The sequence below is a fragment of the Sciurus carolinensis genome, chromosome 1 (genome assembly GCF_902686445.1).
Source record: "Sciurus carolinensis chromosome 1, mSciCar1.2, whole genome shotgun sequence".
NCBI classification, from domain to species: domain Eukaryota; kingdom Metazoa; phylum Chordata; class Mammalia; order Rodentia; family Sciuridae; genus Sciurus; species Sciurus carolinensis.
This window is the reverse complement of record NC_062213.1, coordinates 190,210,446-190,223,809: the sequence shown is the minus strand read 5'-3', so window position 1 is coordinate 190,223,809 and position 13,364 is coordinate 190,210,446. Positions and strand designations below refer to the sequence as shown.

The window sequence follows — 13,364 nt, the reverse complement described above, 5'->3', positions numbered from 1 at the left end:
GGGTAGCAGAGAAGGTAAGGCAGGAGAAATTGCAGGAAAGTAGAACTAAAGATCTGGACATAGTTCTACCTCTAAAGGGTGACAGTTGAGTTTTTAGAAAACACTCTGACTTGTCACCAGAGAACCGTTGCCTTTTTACAAATAGATTTTTGAGGAAATTTCATATGGACAGAGGGAACCTTGAGAATGCTTGTCTTTTTTCTTTTGTGAATTCACAGAGCAAGGACAGTTCATTTCTCAGTTTTGTCCTTCCAAACAAGAGTGCTGCTTGGAGCCTCACTGGGCTTCTAGAGATTCAAGTCACAACCTTGGGCCCCAATCACAAGAGTGCCCCGAGGCTTTGCCATTTCTCTCACAGACCTCTGGAGTGAGAACAAATGAGTGCCATTGAAAAACCTGGGGGAAGGGCCTTCTAAACTCCATTTTTTCCCCTTCTCCACCACACAACCACTGAAATGTGCCCTGTACTTTATTCACCTTACGCACAACAAATACCTGGGGCAGTTTAGGTCTTAGGGCCTGAATGAGTTATAAAACAATCAAAAGATACAGTCCTTGGTCTCCACAGCACTGATGTGGGCTAGTTTTCTTTGCCTGGAGAGATAGCAACCATCTCTTTGTTCCCACCCACACCAGTGGCTGTTGTATAAGATAAACCCCTCCCTCAGTCCGGCTGTGGCCAGAGGCTAACCCAGACTCTGGCTTCGTTTGGAGGGCAGATAACTGAAACCACAGAAGGCTTTGGAATCCTAAGAAACATGAAATCCGCCAACGGAGAAGGATTTATTATCTGTTTCCTTTAAGGGGGGGGCAAAGTTGTTCTAACAGTTTCCGTTACAGGAGAACCAACTGGTCGCTCCTCCCTAACAGAAGGTTATTAGAGTTTGCTTCCTTTTTTTCTTGTTTGGCCCCACTTCCCAGTAGAGAAACTGAGTGAGGCAGAAGAACGGAGTCCTGAGGGTGTTCTCTGCGGCTTCCTTCACCATCCTCATTGGCCACCTCAGGTGGGGCTGAGGTCTGAAGCAGGACAGAGGTCGCTGGAAGTCAGGAGGGGAAAGTTTGGGGATCCCCCACTTTCTTCACACCCAGGACGCAGGGTGCCTCTGCTAGCCACAGAAACCCCAACGAGGCTTTTCTTTGGCTATTCAGAGAATGTATATTTTGTGCCAGGCCCTGTGCTGAGCCGTCGTTGCCAAACACCAGGGAAAGCACGGCTCAGGCTTCTACAAAGAGGTCGCGGGGGCAGTCCCCAACTACTAGAGCCTCCGCCCACATCGGGAACTCAGTGAGCGCTCGCGGGGTGGAACTGGGACAAGAGCGCCGACGCTGACACTGCGGCCTCGGCGCAATGACTGAAGGCGAGGGCTAGCGGGTTGGGAGGAGGCACAGTACGAGAGAGAACTCCTCAGGTGTCACACCAAGGCGGGAAGGTGCTACGCCGAGCCGTGCGGGACCCTGGTCCCCGCCCCGCTAGCCCGGAGTCAACATGGCCGCCGCGGAGGGAGGTGGAGCCACCCGGTGTCCGGGCAGGAGCGGGGCGGGGCCGCCGTCGGCAGAGTAGGCGCGCAGGCGCGGGCCGCGCAGGTCCCGGATGGAGGTGCTGTGGGTCGGCCTGGAGGGGGAGGACCGGACGGGCGGGCGCTGAGGGTTCGGGCGCCAGCTCCGGAGCCCTGGAGTTCTGGGGGGAGGGAAGCTGTCAAACCGAGGCCGAGAGAAATGAGGCGGAGGCTGCAGAGGAGCGTGGAGCCCCGCCTCTCCGCCATAGCGGCCTCCGGCGCCGCCTCTTCCTTTACGGCCTCCCGCCCTCGCCTGCTTCCGGCCCTGTTGCGAGTCCCGACTCCGGCTCCCTCGGGAGTATCCCCAGGGCCGAGGCTCGTTTGGGGTGAGAGTCGACGCTCAGAACCCGGTAGCCCGGTGTCCAAAAGCAGCAGGCTCGGACAGGCTCCGGACATGGCAAGGCTGGCAAAGGGCGGCTCCTGGCTCGGGACGGTCCGCGAGGCCTTAGGCCTTGAGGATCCTGGATCTGAGCGACTTGACCCCACCGAGGATGTTAGTCTTACTCAGAGGCTCTAGGGCTCCAGTTAACAGGCCTTCTCAAATTCCCAGATATGGCCCACCTACTGTAAGCATTCCAGCAGGAGCTCTTATCATTGGAGGAAGTACTGCGCTAGGCGTTGGAGGCCTGGGTTATGGTCCTGTCTGGGAAAGAGCGTATACCCTTTGGGGGTGAGGTTTAAAAAGCAGAGAACATAAAACTCTTTTAAAGTAGTCTCGGGTGTGTCGCTTGGCCCTGGTGAGCCTCAGTTTCCACATCCATAAAATGGCGATGGTAATTATACTGGCCTTACAGTGTCTAATGAGATCTCTGGAGCCTGTTTATCTCACGGAAAAATAAAAGACTGAAACTATTTGATCCGTAAGCGCCCTGCCAGTTAGTGATTTGGTAAGGGGTTTGTTGGAAAGAGGTTGGCAAATAGCTGAGAGGGAGAACTGACTGGCTTTCTTTTGCTTTTGCTTGTTCTACCTGTAATCTAATTGTGGGCTACAAATTTCCTGTGGTCGCAGAGGCCAGAGCTTGACTCCGAAAGGAGGAAAGGAAGAATGCAAGTCTGGTCAAGAGGCAGAGGTGGGTTAAGTGCTTTTTTGTTTGCAACTTCTCTCCTGTGCGTGGGTGGAAAGCCAAGGATGAGAAAGAGTGAACTCGCCCTAGGATAGAGGAGCAGCAACGTGAGGTTGGGCTGTGCCTGTCTGTGATTTCTCTCGATTCAGCGAGTGAGATGTGAAGATATTGGGTGGATTCACAAAGCATCGCTGCTCTCTGAGGTTTTCAGAAGCTTACATTTAAAACTGAATTTTCTTGAGAAAACCCATACAGAGTTAGGGGGCCCCTCCCTTCCTCTTGGCCTGTTGATGGAGTAAGCAGCAGGCGCCCCCTTGTGCCAAGAAAAGAGGACTGTTGCTTTTGGCCAACTTGACTCCCTTTCTAGAGAAGTCCTCTGACTTCTGTGACTTTGTCATATTACTCTTAACATGAGCTATGAAGGGAGGAATACTTGGAGCAGTGATTTTATATCTTGAATTAATGAACTGGTGATACTGTGTCCCTTCTCCACCACTTCTGCTCATTCAGAACACAGGCTTCTGTCCCATTTGTATGCTAGTTTCTGGGAATGCAGTTGTGCTCTGAAGCCCTGTCCTCACAAAGAGCCTACAAGTAGTAGCAGTAAAGATGACAAGGCAGAGGGCAGTTGAGAGGATAGCACATCTAGTTAGAATTCTAGAAATAATTGAAAACTAAAGTTTGGTAGGTATTTGCCAGTTAAGAGAAAGAAGAGCCTTCCAGCCCTCCTTGTTAAAATATTTCTGCTTAAATAGTTTTTTCTTTTAGCTAGGTGTAGTTCTTTACTTGAAATCAATAAACTGTTTCTTATGTTCTTGCCTTCTTTTCTGATTTCCCAGGCTGGTGTTTGAAAGTTCTGTAGGAGCTGTTGTGAATTTGCCCAAGAAATTTTTTTAAAATGTCTTAAAGTGCATTCCTTGCCTTGAATTGTTCACACATTGCTGCCACTCCAGAAAAGAGATGGGGAATAACAGTTTTCTCCATCCCTAGTAGTAGACTCCGTCTTTACCCTAAGTTTGTTTTAGCAATGGGAGCTGGCTGAAGTCCTGCTGAGTGGTGGTTTTCTTTTCCTTCTCCACTTAATTTAACAGACCAGCTGAACACACATCAGAGAGCTAAGCTGGCATGTGTAGTTATTATGGTCTTCCAGTATGGTTCTGTGCCCCACTTTTAGGAGTCTGGTTTGGGAGCTAGTTTATTATTCTGGGCAAGAGGGAAAGGTCACACATCAAATAATAGCAACCACAACATAGATGTGTGTAGTACTTCACATGGTAGTCCCCTGCACCATCATGACAGTTTGTAACATAGGCAAAAGAGATAAGTCAGGCCCCATTTTATACATAAAACTGAGGTTCAGGGACTAATAACAACTTGCAAGTAACAGTTAGGACTTAAACTCAGATCTTTAGTTCCTGCACAGGAACACCGAACAGACTACATACACACACAGATCCCTGCCACCAGTACTGGGATTTATACTCAGGGCCTTGTGCATACTGACAAAGTGCTTTACTACTCAGCTACATACATCTCAGAATTTTATTTTGAGACAGGGTTTTGCTAAATTGCTCAGGCTAAACCTTGAGCTGGTGATCCTCTTGCCTCAGACTCCTGAGTCATTGGGGTTATAGGCATTTGCTACTGTGCCCAGCTTCAACAGGCTTTTAAAGGTTTTCTGTGAGCTTAGCTTTCCAGTTTCATAATTATCTGTGAGGAAGTTGTCTGACAAAAATACACTGCTTCAGAGTGACACCCAGTGGTCCTGTCTGCCTTCAAGATATTCTTCTCTCTGGGAAGTTAGGCGGTTAAGTTTGTCATAGTAATGCCAAAGGGGGAGGTTCCTATGAAGAATGTTTTAAACATTTGCTTTTGGCCCGTGTGTCATGTTTTCTTCCTTGGGTTTTGGAGTTTAGAAACCTGAGGAAATTCAGTTCTGGTAGCAACACTCCTGTATTTCTTGTGGTGAGATTATGTGGCCCCTGGACCCATCACGGAAAGAGGTGCTGAGGTTTGCGGTCAGCTGCCGTGTCCTGACTCTGATGCTGCAGGTCAGTCTCTGATTCTTAGTCCTAAATATGCTGCTGTTACATGACTGGACCATGCACAAAGAAAGGACCCCTTCTTTCCACCTCCCTGGTGTGCCCTCCATGTGGTTAGAACCGTAGAGACATAGACTTTATAGCTGAAAAGGCAGCCGGAATCTTAGAAATGATACTAATCCCCTGTTTTACTCATGAAGTAATAGAAGTCCAGAAAGGTTAAATGACTTCTCTAGAACTACAGAGAAGGGCCAGAGTTAGACCCCGGGTTTCCTACCTCCCAAAGTAGTGGTCTTTGCAATGATCATAATCTCATGATCTTCTTTGGCAAAGATATTTTCAGGGTATAACAGCTCAAAGTATTGGCTTCCCTCTAACTGTGTATCATTCAGTTATAGGGAGGCGGCACTGTGCAAGTCCTCAAGCCATCTGTGTGTATATTCATTTGTCAGTAATGGTTCCTTCACTCCCCCTGGGAGTCCCTCCTTGCTACCTTGCCCACATATAAGTGCATTTGCCCCTTTGCAACTCTCTTTCCCCCAAAGCTGTCCTTGATACACGTTTTAATCAAATTTCACATATGTAGCACTTATTGAGTGCCTAGCACAGTGCCCAGTGCCAGTAGGTCCTTATATTATGTTCATAAATGAGTGAATGATGTCAAATATGTTTCAACACCTTAGAGATGTTACATTAAATAAGTATGTATGCCTTTGTATTACCAGCACCATTCTCATTCTCTCTGAGGCTCCTAGCTGGTTCCTTTGTTGAAACCACCTTCCCTCTGTCCTCCATTATGTCAGGCATAGCAGGCTCTGTTGTGTTTCAGGTTTAGCTAAAGTGTCTTCAACTTGGAGGCTAGGGCTGTTATCTGTGACTGTCATTCCTGTCCTATTTGTTTATACTCTTTGAAGTGACCTGATAAAGAATCTAATCAAAAAGAGAAATGGGTTGGCTTGGGAGACTGACTCAGTGATGGCCCTGCACCAGCCTTGTTGACTTATTGGCAGAACCGAAGGAGCAATACTGCAAATCAGCATCTGGGATAGGGAATCAGGACAGCTGCATTCTAATTCAGTTGGTGATTTTGTAAACAGTATATTTTCTCAAGTTCCTGAAGTTCATTCAACCACCCAAATTTCATTAAGTACCTGTTGTATTTTAAGATCTGTGCTAAGGTGTGAGTGTAAGAGTTGTCTTCTTTTTCTTAAATAACTGACAATCTAATGGGGCAAAAAGACCTTCAGCAGTAAATGCTATTTCATTATCTCTCCCTCTTCCCCACTACTTCCAGCTCTAAAACTCATGCCATCAGATTATATCCCTAGTTACCCTTCATTGTTGCTGTCATCTCTGTCAATGACAGTTACTCCTTGAAGGTTTTAGCTCCTGGTTCACTGTCACTCTTTCTGGCACTATTTCTATTGATGTCTTTGTGGTTTCAGTATTAATGAAGATGATATATCCAGTGTTCCAGGACTTCCGTGTCCTGCTCCCTTCTAATGATCTTGTACTCACCACTCTCATAGTAATACCCTAAACACCCAATCATGGCCCAATAATCTCAGTTTTAAGCATCCCATTCTCTCATCATTATCTCCTGTTTTTCCAGCTCATTCCTATTACCTCAGCCCTCATAATTCTTCCCCTCTGAGGATTTTTATTCCATTGATCCTACTGCTATTTCACTGTCCCCTCTCCCATATCTTACCCAGCTGAGATTCCATGTTCCATTATAATAATCATTCCCAGGCATATACACTCAACTCTCTTGCATCTCTCTTCCTTTAACAAGGCAAAATCTCAACCTTAGTTAAATCCAGTTCTGTGCCTCCTCCATACCTGCATCTGCATCTCTGCAGAGAAAAACACAAAACTGTACTAACTAGTCTCTCTCTCTCTCTCTCTCTCTCTCTCTTTTTTTTTTTTTTTTTTTTTTTTTTGGTATCAGGGATTGAACCCAGAATTGTTAACCACTGAGTCACATGCTCAGCCCTTTTTATTTTTTATTTTGAGATAGGGTCTTGCTAAGTTGCTTTTTAACCTCACTAAGTTGCTGGACTGACTTTGAACTTGCAGTCTTCCTGCCTCAGCCTCTCAAGAGTTGCTGGGATTACAGGCATGCACCTAATTAATCTTTTTTTAATTATAAGGTTACTAACTCAAGGGAGTCATTAGTGCCACCTAACAATCTTGGTGTATTTTCTTTTCTTTTTTTTTTTTTTTTTTTTTTTTTTTTTTTTTGGTGGTAGTGGGGATTGAACTCAGGGCCTTGTGCTTGCGAGGCAAGCACTCTACCAGCTGAGCTATCTCCCCAGCCCTTGGTGTATTTTCTTAGCCTATTCTTTCATAAATTTCTCCCAAAATTACCTGGGAGACCAAAAAAAAAAAAAAAAAATCCAGTGCTATCCCTTATACTATTTAAATCAAATCCAGAGGAGCAACCCAGTCATCAATATATTTTTTTTTCTTTTAAACTCCCTGGGTGATTTCAGTGCACAGCCTATCTTGAGAACCAGGGTAATAGGCAACTTGTTTTCCTTTTTCCTCAAATCTCTTAACAGTTTCTCCCCAATACTTTCAATTGATAACTTGCTTTCCTGAATGAAAACACAGAAAAATTGAAGAAACCTTCCACGTTTCCACCACTTCCATCAGCCTGCCTACATCTGCACCTTTTGTGCTTTCAGTACTGAAGGTTGGATGAACTGTGTCCTCTTTTCTAGGGCTAGCTCTTCTACCTGTCTAGCAGATTCCATCCCCTATTGCCTGCCCAGCCATTCTCCCCTCTCTTCTATATACTCAGTGGTTTTCTTTTCACTGGATTATTCCCAATGGCATGCAAATGTTTATTTCTAAATCTTAATTCAACCACTAAAAAATTTTTCTCTTGATTCCACATTGCCGTACACCTACTACTACCCGCTTTCTCTCTTCCCCATCATAGCAAAACACCTCAAAATCATTGACTTTGTGCACGGATTCCAGTTTCCCTTTTCCTGTTCTCTTTTGAATCCAGTTCTGACAACCTTCTCTCTCCTCAATTCCATTGAAATAATTCTCATCAAAATCACCATGACCTTCACATTGTTGAACCCAGCTCACCTATATCTGTACCTCTGTGCCTTCACTACTGAAGGTCAGTTTTCAGTCTCCATGTTACTTGGCCCATCAGCAGTGTTTAACAGTTATTTAACGGAGCTTCTTTATTCATTTTTTGCTTGGTTCTTTTTTTTTTTTTTTGGTACTGAAGATTGAACCCAGGGGTGCTTTACCATGAGCTATATCCCCAGCCCTTTTTTGTTTTTTACTTTGAGACAAGGTCTTGCTAAGTTGCTTAGGACCTCATTAAGATGCTGAGGCTGGCTTTGAACTTGTCATCCTCCTGCCTCAACCTCCTGAGCCACTGGGTCCTTTTTATTTTTCATTTTGAGACAGGGCCTCGATAAGTTGCTGAGGGTGTTGCTAAATTGTTGAGACTGGCCTCGAACTTGGAATTCTTTTGAGTCCTTGGGATTACAGGTGTGCATCACTGTACCTGGCCTTTACTTGGTTCTAGGCTACCTACTCTCCTGGGTTTCTCCCCTCATCACTGACTCTTCCTTCTTTATCTTACTGCTGGATTCTCACCCCCTTTCTAGCATCCAGATGTTCATGAATCCAGGGCTCTATCCTCAGATCTCTTCTGAATCTGCCCTTCCTCCCAGGTGGTCTCCTTCAGCCTATAAACAACCATCCATGCACTTCAGTAGCCAGTTTATCTCTTCAGACCTGATCTGTCTTCTCACCTGCAGATTCAAACATCTCACACCTGCTTGACTTTTGCACTACAGTGTCCAGCTGAGATATGACTAGTCAAAAATGAAGCTCCTGATTCCCTCTCCCCAGGGATTTTTTGTTAAGTGATAATACTTTTCTCCCATTTACTCAACTGAATCTTGGTTCTCCTTCACCCCACAGGCCCTCTTCAATGTCGTCATCCCAGATCACCATGCAGAAGCCTTTTCTCCTCCCCGCCTAGCTCCCTCAGGCTCTTTGGACCAGCTTGTGGAAGGTCTTCTGGGTGGCCTCTCTCGCTGGGATGCTGAACACTTCTTGTTCATTGCTGAGCACGGATATCTCTATGAGCACAACTTTGCCTTCTTCCCTGGCTTCCCCTTGGCTCTGTTGGTGGGGACTGAACTGTTGAGGCCCTTGAGGGGGCTCCTGAGCCAGCGGAGTTGCCTGCTTGTTTCAGTAGCATCACTCAACTCCTTGTTCTCCGTGCTGGCCACAGTTGCACTTCATGACCTGAGCTGTGTGGTTTTGCGCTGTCCCCGCCAGGCCTTTTATGCAGCACTACTCTTCTCCCTCAGCCCTGCCAATGTTTTCCTGACAGCGGGTTACTCAGAAGCTTTGTTTGCCTTCCTGACGTTCAGTGCCATGGGGCAGCTAGAGAGGGGCCGAAGCTGGACTAGTGGGCTCCTCTTTGCTCTTGCCACTGGAGTGCGCGCCAACGGGTTGGTCAGTGTCGGCTTCCTCCTGCATGCTCAATGCCGAGTTTTTTTCTCTTCTCTGGTGGTACTGAACCCCCTGAAACAACTCTTTAAGCTGATGGCTTCTGTGTGCCTGTCAGTGCTAACACTCAGCCTTCCCTTTGCCCTCTTTCAGTATTATGCCTATACCCAGTTCTGTCTGCCAGGCTCAGCCCATTCCATTCCTGAACCCTTGGTGCAGTTAGCTGTGGACAAGGGCTACCGGATCGCAGAGGGAAATAAGCCACCATGGTGCTCTTGGAACCTTCCTCTAATATATAACTATATCCAGGATGTATACTGGAATGTTGGCTTATTGAGATACTATGAGCTTAGGCAGGTGCCCAATTTTCTACTGGCTGCACCAGTGGCTATACTGGTTGCCTGGGCAACTTGGACATATGTGACCACCCACCCTTGGCTCTGCCTCACACTTGGGCTTCAGAGGAGCAAGAACAATAAGACCCTAGAGAAACCCGATCCTGGCTTCCTCAGTCCACGGGTGTTTGTGTACCTGGTTCATGCTGCAGTGCTGCTGCTGTTTGGAAGTCTATGCATGCATGTTCAGGTGAGGTGGACTCCTGTCTGGGATAAGGATGCAAATACAGGCAAAACTCCAAGGACAGTAGAGACAAGCAAACTTCTCCCATTTCAGTGACCAGTACTAACTTACTCAGTCAACACCTATTTGAGAGTTTTGTTTATACAAGACCCTGGGTCAGACCTCTGAGGTGAAACACAAGTAAGATAAAATTGCTGCCTTAGTGACTCCCATGGTATAAACAGGGAGATAGATAAAATTATGGTATAGTGGGATGGAAGTGGCTTGCTGTTTTAAGATTTAAAAAAAAAAAAAAAAAGGTTAGATAAATTATTGTGGAAGCAAAGAAAAAGAAGTAGCTAACTCACCAAAGGAGTTGAGAAAGATATCATATTTGAGCAGGGTCCTGAAGAGTGAGAAGGAATTTTTTACATAAGAAGCAGAGGAGGGCTGGATGCTATGGTGTATGCCTGTAATCCCAGCAGCTCGGAGGCTGAGGCAGAAGGATAGTGAGTTCAAAAGCAACTCAATGAGACCCTGTCTCTAAATAAAATACAAAAAGGGGCTGGGGATGTGACTCAGTAGTTGAGTGCCCCTGAGTTCAATCCCCCATACCAAAAAAAAAAAAAAAAAGCAGAAGATGATGCTCTAGGCACGTGGGAGAGCATGTGCAAAGACATGAGGGTTTTGAAAGGATGTGAATTGAGCCGAAATGTAGGAATAAGCAGTGAAGATAACCAGGGGACTTTCCCCTCATATATACCCACATTGGCTTCTGGAAGTACTCTGAGCTCAGGCAGGTGCTGTTTCAGTGGAGATAATCTTGTCCAGTGTTTGGGATGGTGGCAATACAGAAGGATTAGGAGAGGTTTGATCTCACATCCAATTTTTTGCTCTCGACTGTGGCCCCAGTTTCAGCATCCCTTGAGGAATTCTTTTGTCCCTGTGCTGACCTCTCTCTCCTTAGCAGTGGCTGCCTCTTGAAGGCATGCATTGGTATTTGTGCAGTTCTCTGAGCTGTGTGGATAAGAGGCACAGGGGAAGTAGAAAGTAGGATTCTGTGTTTGTGACTGGATTAACTTGTAGAGTGAGTGCCAGCCACACAGAATTTCCAGGGTGGGTGGGGGAGTCCATTTGGAAATGTGGTTCTGAACTTCTGTAAGATGGAAGTTCAAATCATAGGATCCCTTGCCCCTTTCCCTCTACTTTGCCATCCCTGTAGGATAAGGGAACCTTCTCAGGGTTTCAAGTCCCAAGGTACAGCCTAAAGTATAGCCTCTAGTCCTTGAGCTAAAATTAGACCTCATAAGAGTTTTTAGTATTGACTGGCCTGTTGTGGTAATTAGTCTAAAAGTATGGGTATTTTTAACATGGAGGTTGCCATGTAGGTATCACATCTTTTTATAAGGCAGTTCCTCAGCTCTAATTGCATTTCCAGTGCAATACATTTCGTTACTGGGCCATAGTTTTCCCAGCAGCAGAGAAGCCCCCAGGCTGGTCCAGCTAGCATCAGTGACATTCCAATAAATGTGTGTATTTTATTCTTATGATTTCTAGGTTCTCACCAGGTTTTTGAGCTCTTCCACTCCTATTGTGTACTGGTTTCCAGCTTACTTGCTTCAGGATCGAGAGCCACTGTTGAGATCCCTAGAGACAGAGCCTTGGAAGCCTCTTGTGGAAGACTCCCCACCAGGACAAAAGATACCCAGAAATTCTATCATGGAACTTTTGTACAACTGGAAAATCTGCTCTCCAGTCACGCAATACGTCCTAGGTTACTTCCTGACTTACTGGCTCCTGGGACTACTCTTACATTGCAACTTCCTGCCTTGGACATGACCTGAAGTCTCAAAGGACAGACTGGAAGCCAACTTAATTCATGTTCTGAGAGTTAAAAGACCAGGACTAGGCATGATGGCACACACCATAATCCCGGCAACTCAGGAGGCAAAGGCAGAAGGATCACAAATTTAAGTCCGACCAGACAACTTGTTGAGACCCTGTCTCAAAAAATAAAAAGAATTGGGGATGTAGCTCAGTCCTCATTACTGGAAGAAAATAACACACAGGGACTGCCTGCTTTGCCCTGGGATTATTTCTCTGGCCATTAGAACCTCTCTGTCTTTGGAGACTGGTGAGCCATCAAAGAACCCTTTCTGGTCCTGACTGGGACAGTTTTAAAATAGTAACTATTTTCACTGTGAGTGTTGATACCTTACTCAGGTCTAAAGTACACCTGGATCCGTCTAGTTAGCCAACATAGCAGAAACATTCTTAAACCTGCCACTGCAAATTTAAATGTACATTTTTAGAATATGCATTTCATCAAAGGCTCTAACTGACAGGCTGATGAGAGTCCACACAAGATAGTGCAGGCCTAGACAATGTGGTAGCAGTAGAAAAATGGGACCATCTTCTCGAAATGGGACATTTCTGAAGGCGTTTTTTTCATGATTTGTACATCTGTTTTTATGAAAAATCTTACAATCTGGGTGTGATTACACCCAGACTGTAATCCCAACTCACTTGGAAGGCTGAGGCAGGAGAATCCAAATTTGAGGCCAACCTCAGCTACTTGGAGAGACTGTTTCAAAAAGGACGTGGTTGTAGCTCAGTCAGTAGTAAAGCCCTTGCCTCACATGCATGAGGCCCTGGATTTAATCCCCAGGATTGGGGGTGGGGGGATTTATAAAGATATTATAAATTAAAGAAGTTGTTACAAATTAAACAACTTCTAATCATACATAAATAGAATGAACTTTTTACAAATAAGAGGGGGTTGGGATTATAGGTTGGTGGTAGAGCACATGAGGCCCTTAGGTTTGATCTCCATGCAAACGAAATAACAATAGTAATAATGATTATTAATAAAAATCACTTAGGAAAAAAAAAGGTTAAGAATATGGCAGGAGTCTGAATGATTCTAGTCCTCTCAGAACATCCCCATGTGTCAGCCCTGTGACCTTGGGTATGTTTTCAGAACTTTTATTACCACCTCAAAAACTAAGAGAGATGCTGTTGTCAGTGGGGAGTGGTTTTAGGTCTTTTTTTCCTGTAAGATCTTTTATATATATACATATATATATATATATATATATATATTTTTTTTTTTTTTTTTTTTTTTAAGATGTTGATGGACCTTTATTTTATTCAGTTATTTATATGCAGTGCTAAGAATCCAACCCAGTGCCTCACACATGCTAGGCAAGTGCTCTACCACTGAGCCACAACCCCAACCCTCTGTAAGATCTCGAGGGTTGTTATAGAATTATCCTTGTCTAAACACTTATGTGTTGACACAAATGTGATTTTAACTGGGTGCAGTGATGCACACCTGTAATCCCAGCTGCTCAGGAGGCTGAGGCAGGAAGATTTCAAGTCCAAAACCAACCTCAGCAATTTGTGAGACCCTGTCTCAAAAAACAAAGGACTAGAGATGTAGCTTAGTGGTAGAGCACCCTTGGGTTCAATCCCTAGTTCTCTCCCTCACCCCAAAAAAGTTACTTTTAGTTTAAAGTATCTCCATTTCTCCTGCTTTCAACAATTGCACCCATCCTCAGGGTGCCATTCTGGAGGAGTAACTGAAATGCTCTTTCCTTCCAAAAAGGGACAACAGTGACACCTGGTGAATAAGGCTCCTTTTCCTC

At 45.3% G+C, this 13,364-nt stretch overlaps 1 protein-coding gene across 5 annotated transcripts; it reads left to right on the top strand.

The window, feature by feature from the left end:
• Positions 1–944: 944 nt before the first annotated feature.
• On the top strand, positions 945–12,746 carry Pigv (phosphatidylinositol glycan anchor biosynthesis class V). Of its 5 annotated transcripts, none has more exons than XM_047524350.1 (5): positions 945–1,004; positions 2,566–2,626; positions 4,537–4,671; positions 8,623–9,744; positions 11,275–12,746. In XM_047524350.1, exons 3-5 carry the CDS (start codon positions 4,594–4,596, stop codon positions 11,554–11,556), a joined length of 1,482 nt encoding a protein of 493 aa, XP_047380306.1. In that variant the 5' UTR covers positions 945–1,004; positions 2,566–2,626; positions 4,537–4,593; the 3' UTR covers positions 11,557–12,746. The 5 variants fall into 5 exon arrangements, with proteins under 5 accessions (XP_047380306.1, XP_047380298.1, XP_047380289.1 ...); XM_047524342.1 differs by lacking the exon at positions 945–1,004 and adding an exon at positions 1,516–1,597; XM_047524333.1 differs by lacking the exon at positions 945–1,004 and adding an exon at positions 1,800–1,882.
• Positions 12,747–13,364: the final 618 nt, after the last annotated feature.

Excerpts from the sequence above, each read along its gene's own strand:
- Pigv (XM_047524350.1), top strand. The coding sequence starts at position 4,594 with ATGTGGCCCCTGGACCCATCACGGAAAGAGGTGCTGAGGTTTGCGGTC. Across the intron at positions 4,672-8,622 it reads TCCTGACTCTGATGCTGCAG|GCCCTCTTCAATGTCGTCAT; the intron begins GTCAGTCTCTGA and ends TTCACCCCACAG. Across the intron at positions 9,745-11,274 it reads GTCTATGCATGCATGTTCAG|GTTCTCACCAGGTTTTTGAG; the intron begins GTGAGGTGGACT and ends TATGATTTCTAG.